Below are 7,286 nucleotides of genomic sequence, written 5' to 3' on the forward strand. Positions count from 1 at the left end.
CAAGACAGAATTCTCTTGCCTAATATGCAAAGATTTACCTCCATGAAAAGACTGATTCATTCAGACCGACATTGGGATCCAACAATATTTCATTTCCAGAATCCATGTTGCAACATTTTTGTTTCAAATTAGTATTTTTTAGTCAGAAATACATTTTTATGTTTCTATTAATTTGATATATTTTTGTGCAATAAAATAATGTTGTATGGCAGCAGTAATAGTGGTGGTGGTGGTGTCAATTGAAGTTGCATTGACGATAATGGTGGAGAAAGTTGAGAGTTGTGCGATTCATGAACGCAACTCATATCTAAATCTCGGCTGCTTTGCATATCAGATCAGGATTCCAGTGAGCTCATTCATTGTCACAACCAAGCAACAATATAAGGTCAAAATTGACTCCATTTAGTGATCAGAATTACATTTGGTAATATATCTCATGCGTCTGAAGCTACAGGAGCAGTTGAAGGCTGAAAATCAGCATTCAAGAACAGTCTTAATTAAAGCATTAAAACTGAAGAAAAGTGATTAGATGCTTAAAAGCTTACAATTATCAATCCTGATAATAGGAATCATTTAGCCATCAGACCTGACCAATAAACTCGGAGCAAGAGACATGAAAAGGGAAGCACATGTTACCTATCTAGTCCCAAAGCAGACGATCCAAACACCTTTTTGTAAACAATAAATAAATAAATTCCAGGACCATAGAATACAGTTTTTTCTGTTTTTTTTTTCTTTTTTTGGTGTCCATCCAAAAGAATGCAATCACTTTTTATTGGATTATGTTGGGTATGTGTGCCAAGCTCTGCTAATTATAAGGCCACCTAAATTCTATATAGATTATCAGGACACCACCAGGTAGCTCAAAACTCATCAATGATTATCCACCTAAATTATTTATCTATTATCAGGACACCACCAGGTAGCTCTAAATTCATAAAGGATTATCCATATAAAATTAGATCAAATCTAGAGACCCTGCTGTGAGTTTCTAGTTTTACAAAAAAAAATTGCTAGAAACAGAACCAATGTTACACCGAAAGCAGTAAATAAAAACAGTAGCTCTAAATTCATGAATGATTATCCATATAAAATTAGATCAAATCTAGAGACACTACTGTAAGTTTCCATTTTTACAAAAAAAAATTGCTAGAACCAGAACCAATGTTACACCAAAAGCAGGATATAAAAAGAGTGATAGGTTTTAATCAATGATGTGCAAATCCCCAATGTAGAAGTCTTCAATCATGTCAAAGACACGGGTTGCATGCTGTGGCCTGCAAGTAAGAATAAAATTACTGAGAAGGATGGAGGAAAATTTTCCCACAACCATTATTAGCATAATCATTATGGATTGTATTAAATGTAATTAGCACGACAAATAAAGGCAATCTGATTAATGGGTCAACTAACTGAAATAGATTAATCCTGAATAACATGCTTGTAACTGAAAAGTGATCAATAAAGGTAAATTAAGGTGTGCATTACCCATAAAACCCTTCTGTTGAATCATCCCCTGCATGTGCTAGTATTGCATCTCCACCTGGATGTTCCTCCACATAAGAAGTGACATCATACACCTACATTTGACAAACAGGAGAAGTCATAAATAGTGCTTGACAAATAATATAACAGTTCCATTTTGGGAAATATAACAACCTTATCTTTGATGATGATCCAACAATCAGTCTTCTTATTATGCAAGGAGATTTCACTTCTTGTGTAGACTTTAGATGCCTGGATGCAAGAAAGGCACATGATGAAGATGTAAATCATGAAAGAAACCTCTAGTTGGACATATGGCATCCTATTGCAACATTTGGAATACATGTGCAAGTAGGCGGTCAATTATTAAGAAAATAAGCTCTTCTGGAGTGCCATTTGATTAGGACAAAAAAAAATAGAACTTTGAGGAAAATTCTGGAACATTGCTATAAAGATATGAAAAAGATCAGAGATGCTCCATGGAGGAGATGGGAATTCTGAAATGGATTAATGGTGAGACTAGGACAATGGAATCATAAATGAACTACTAGGTCACAAGATGAGAGATAATAAACTCAGATAGTCTGGTCAGTGCAACAATGACAGAACAACGGTTGCCTCATGGAATAGTAATATGGTGCAAGTTATCTAATCCCCCCCCCCCCCCCCCCACAAACCCCAAAATAAAAAATTAAAAAGGAAAAGAAAAGAAAAGAGAGGGAGAGATGCTACAAGTTGAATGCACCAAAGCAGTATGCAAATAAAGACTTGGCTAGATGTAGTACAACAGGATATAAGGGCTAATATTTTAATAGAAAATATGATTCTACAAATGGTGGAACAGGATCATTGAAGCGGAGCCACTGGTAGTTGGAATAAAGTTTAGTTAAGTTTATCTCAATGCATATAGTTAATAGAAGCAAAGGACTGAGAGAGAGAGAGTAATAGCAATTAGCAAATCAAATCCCAGCTAGAAATAGAGACTCGCTTGCTTCACAGGATCTACAAAGAGTAAACTAAGCAACTTATAGAGAAAATTTATATCTGAAGGTAGGAAGGTTAGAAAGACTTCAAACTCAGGTTGAGTGTTCTCTTTAATGAGTTCAAATACCCAGCAGAAGATATCAGTTGAGTGTTCTCTATAATGAGTACTAATACTCTGAAGAAAATGTCAGTAATCTGAGATCAGGATATGTTAATTGCAGGAGCATGATAAGTTGATAAACACCATTGGATGAGTTTAGATCTTTTATTTTGGGCCTCTGATTTGTACTTTGTGACTTGGATGTACTGAAATTGTAGCTTCAGAGATCCCAACACGCTGTCGATTAGAAGAGGAAGAACACAGAGATAGAAAGAGAAGAGAGTGAACTCAGCCAGTGAGAGACTCAGAGTGTGAGATATCTCGCTGGTCAGGCTTTTGCTTATAATAAGATTCAATTACACTCATAATCTGAATAGGAAACTTAAACATAAAAGGAAACTAACACCCTAAACCAATTACTAACAACTAACACAGCCTATCTCACTATAGGAATGACTCCCCCTATTGTGAGTAAGGCCTAATACCACCAATATGACTAATACAATTTAACAATGGGTCCAATGGGGGTACACATGACATTCCTATTCAACATTTATTACGTTTGATTATCCAACTTTAAACCCTGTGATACTCTAATTCTGTTACATAATTTCAGTTCTGGATTTAAGTAGGCCTTACAGTGGGCAGGCCTGTGGCGCAACGGTTAAATTGGACTATTGCAACATGTTAGTCACAGGTTCAAAACTTGGAAACATCCTCTCCTGTGAAGCGGGGGGTAACTGGGTAAGACCGCATACTTTTGCCCCTCCCAGACCCTGCAGTAGCAGGAGCCTCGTGCACTGGGTCGCTCTTTTTTTAACACATATTATGGGATTAATCCTTGCTGAACCTTGTTGAAATTGCCATCGAATTCCTTGATCAATTATCTGTTTCAGATCCGTTTTAAATTTAGTTTTCCCACCGATTTCAGATTTTCTATTGGCACTCGACTACTTAAAAAATCTGTCTTATGGATTAACTTTATAGAACTGATTTCAGTTTTCTGTGTTAGGGCTTCAGTTTTCTGTTTTATTCATTAGTTAATTGAAGTTCTGGATCCTTCAAGTCCTGCTATCGAATTCTGTTACTTGTTCAAGTTTTCAGTTTCCTAATCCAAGTAGGTTACCCACATATCTCTGAATCTGTCCATCAGATTTAAATCATCGTTTTGCGGTCTTGTCCTACTTATTGAATTCTCCATTAGATCAGAAGTTTTCCGCAAACCTGATTTTTTTTTGATAAGTTCAATCTGTGATCCTGTTGCAAGGTGATCTCTTACTGGATTTCACTGGTTCAGAATTAGTATTGCATCACAGACAAGTTTGCTTTATTATTTTGTGGACATTTATTGACAAAATTGCGCAAGACTAGCGGAATGGCCAACCATGATTGATGTAGCTGACCCCTTATTTGGGATTGGGTTTAGTGATTTCTTTCTTTGTAGCTCTATACTATGAACCTTTGCCTTTACTCTGGTGACAATGACCCAAACATGAATATATAGAGGTTACAGTGAATGAAGAAACAGGTCTTGAGAGCCAGGAAACAGAATCAACTCTCACAGATTAAACCTTGAATGACTTGTTTAAAAGGTTAAAGTAAGCATATCATGACACAATGATGTTCAAATTCAAGATAGCATCGCATGAAAGCATGAATTGTGTACCTTAATGTTCTGATTCGGCTTAACAACTTCTGCATTACCTGTGAGTGATGGATATGACATTGATATTAAAAAAAAAAAAGCAAAAGTGCTGCAGTTCACTGTTCATAAGATTGCAGTTACACTTGCTACTTTTAAACAAGACACAAGAATTTACCAGGCCTATGTGCTCGTGGAATGAGAAAAAAGGCACCCAGTAAGACACCCAAAACCAATGTTATTATAACAATCACCATATCTTAGGCTGTGGTTCCCTGTGCTGTCTGAACAAAAATAGAAAATGAAGATGATCAAAACATTATGACAGTGAATAGAAATAGTTCTCAAGGGGACAATGCGACCAAGCCATTGGAGGCCCAACTAAGCGCTTAGGCAATAAGGTGCCAGCCTAGGCGACCAAGGCACCCTAATATTTCTTATCATTTTATGTATCCAACTACACAAAGTCACAAACACATAATATTCTACAATTGACAAAGCAATACAAAAGTTTTCAGCAGGTATGATTTATGAAAGATTTAACAGCCCCATTAAAGGTAGTAAGCTACACAAACATATAAATTAACAGCTCATTATATCGATAGCAATCTCAATCAATATATAGAAGAATTCATATAGTTACACATATCAAGCAATAAGAACAAAGAACAGAATATAGAAGAATTGCAGACACTTCAACCTAACCCTTCATACATTTATGCAACTAAGCTAACCAAGTAACCAACTACATTGTATGCACACACACACACACATTTGAGGTGGAAATGACAATATGACATTGAAAATCAGTAACAATTAATACATTTGGAAAACTGAACTTTTACAATACATAATTAATAAATGTAGAAAATACAGAGAGGATGAGGAAGTGAGGAATCGAACTACCGAGAAAACCAGAGAAGAAGAAGAAAGGGGACTACAAAAAGCAGAAAGAGAAAACAAAGGTATTAAAAAAATAATAATAAAATAAAATAAAAAACCCGGAAAGGAGAAGAAGAGAAATGGGAAAAGAAAACAGCAGCAGTAGAAGTAAGGGGGGAAAACAGGATCGAAGAAGTAAAAGAAAACGGAGAAAACCAGTATCGAATAGAAGGAGAAGGAGAACAGAATGAGGAAGAAAAAAAGAGAATCGGTGAGGAGAAGAAGTTACCTGAAAGGTGCTGTCTGAAAGGGAGGGTGTCGCCGGAAAATGCACCAACTGAAGCACATCTGATGTATCAAGTTGTATTCAGATTTGTCTTTATTTATTTATTTATTTAAAGAACAAAAAAACAAGGGATCATTGTACAAAAGCCAATCAAATAATAGAAATATTATCATTTTATTAAAAAAAAAATACAAAACAAAAGGGAAAAACAATCCGGCCGGTCAGATGGGATCCAGATCCTCTCCGATGAGCCTTCGGCCAGCGAAGTGTGCCGGTTAGGGGCTCAGCGTGGGACACGTGGCCTTGAATAATCGAACGGCTACTCTATAATGAGGCCATTTTACCCTACTACCCGACTCCTCCCCCACTTTACCCGACTGCTCTACCATCGAATCCGAATTTATGAGCCAAGTTTCCCGCCCATTCGATCCAAGCTTCGATGCTGCTTCATCTTCCTCAATGAGCGAAACCCCATTTCAGAATCGATAGAAGCTGTGTGCATTTGAAGCCGGCAAGTTCCCTCTCATTCATCTTCCCGAAACGATCGAGACCCCATTTCAGAGTGAAATTTGCTGTGATCCATGCTTCCTTTAAAGTTTCAACGAACAAACATCTACACTGAAGAGTAACCATTTCTGGGCAGGTTATCATTTTGTTGTTTACTTGCTGCATTTCTGAGATTCAAACTGCGTTTCCATTTTTAACCTTTTAACATCTCATTCTTATCTTCTTGGCTTGCCGGATGACTTCAAAAGGATTACTTTATCAGATTTCTAAACGATGAAGCTCAGGATAAGGTTAACAGAGAAGAACACAAAAATAAATTCAGAAAATAAACTTAACATATTACCAGATAATGTCAATATCCGGGACACGAACTTGCCTTTGGAAGCTAGCGAAATCATTCAAAGAATGAGTATATGAGATGAGCATACGAAGCTTGTTACAACCTAATCGAAGCTTGAATCGACCAAATCGAATGAGGAAATTCGCAGCAAGCTGAAGTCTTCTATATATTATTCTTTTTCTTATTCTTGACGAATATGAAGATACGAAGAATAGGAGGGAAAATCGCAGCAATCTTGTTCTTCAATAGGGTTTCTGTTTCTCGATCGAGGAAGATGCAAGAATCGAAGAACGGGAGGGAAATAAGAAGTCGCTCGGGTTTGGGTTTCTTTATTTGTCGGTTTAAGTGTAGATAAAATGGGTAAAATGGGTTTGAGAAATCCTCCACACCACGAGGTGAGGTGAGGTGTGGTGAGCATCAGACGGTTGAGAGCATCTAGGCATGCGTCCCAAGAAGGCTCCCAGCCACCTGATGCTCATTGTATCAATGCACTGACTGCAGACGATTTTCATGCTCTATCATTTGGTGGGCAAAGAGGAGAAGTTCAATTATTCAAGGCCATGTGTTGCACGCTGAGCTCCTCACTGGCCTATGGCCTCACCGAAGAATATCTGGATCTGTTCTGATGTAGGAAATATAGCCTCTGAAAATAGGGAGACTATGAAAAGAGGAAAATAATCTTCTGTTTTTATCATCCCTGTTTTTCCTTGTTTTGTTACATGCAGAATGCGACACGTGGACAACTTTAAGACCAACGCACTGGATGTAATAATCCTCACCCAATCTTAACCGTTGGTCTCCTTGTTGTCCACGTGTCGCGTTCTGTAGGTAGCAAAACAAAGAAAAACATGGATGAGAAAAACAGAGGATTTTGATCCATGAAAAGATGCCCTTGCCCTCCGTTTCCAGGGCTGAGAATGGGCATGGGGTATTCCCTATGCTAGACCAGCACGATTCTTCCTCCCAAAATAAAATAAGGGAAAAGATCTCCATAATGCCAACACAAAATCAAAATTGGACGTTCACACCCAGACTACTATAACACCTCCCCTTAGGTAAT

The 7,286-nt window shown here is 37.4% G+C and overlaps 1 protein-coding gene across 4 annotated transcripts; it reads right to left on the reverse strand.

Annotated features, from left to right (window-relative positions):
* Window positions 1-1,046: 1,046 nt before the first annotated feature.
* LOC122069358 (cytochrome B5-like protein) lies at window positions 1,047-6,546 on the reverse strand. 4 transcript variants are annotated; one of them, XM_042633350.1, is made up of 7 exons: window positions 6,230-6,545; window positions 5,383-5,441; window positions 4,390-4,495; window positions 4,236-4,273; window positions 1,660-1,737; window positions 1,489-1,580; window positions 1,047-1,277 (listed from the first exon to the last, which is right to left on the reverse strand). In XM_042633350.1, exons 3-7 carry the CDS (start codon window positions 4,466-4,468, stop codon window positions 1,205-1,207), a joined length of 360 nt encoding a protein of 119 aa, XP_042489284.1. In that variant the 5' UTR covers window positions 4,469-4,495; window positions 5,383-5,441; window positions 6,230-6,545; the 3' UTR covers window positions 1,047-1,204. The 4 variants fall into 4 exon arrangements, with proteins under 4 accessions (XP_042489284.1, XP_042489283.1, XP_042489285.1 ...); XM_042633349.1 differs by having other exon boundaries at window positions 5,383-6,125; window positions 6,230-6,544; XM_042633351.1 differs by lacking the exon at window positions 5,383-5,441 and having other exon boundaries at window positions 6,263-6,546.
* Window positions 6,547-7,286: the final 740 nt, after the last annotated feature.

The sequence above is a fragment of the Macadamia integrifolia genome, unplaced genomic scaffold (genome assembly GCF_013358625.1).
Source record: "Macadamia integrifolia cultivar HAES 741 unplaced genomic scaffold, SCU_Mint_v3 scaffold595, whole genome shotgun sequence".
Lineage (NCBI taxonomy): Eukaryota > Viridiplantae > Streptophyta > Magnoliopsida > Proteales > Proteaceae > Macadamia > Macadamia integrifolia.

Coding starts and splice junctions, on each gene's coding strand:
- LOC122069358 (XM_042633351.1), bottom strand. CDS start 4,468: ATGGTGATTGTTATAATAACATTGGTTTTGGGTGTCTTACTGGGTGCC. Junction 4,274..4,389: donor TCCACGAGCACATAGGCCTG/GTAAATTCTTGT, acceptor CATCACTCACAG/GTAATGCAGAAGTTGTTAAG. Junction 1,278..1,488: donor TCAACAGAAGGGTTTTATGG/GTAATGCACACC, acceptor TCTTACTTGCAG/GCCACAGCATGCAACCCGTG.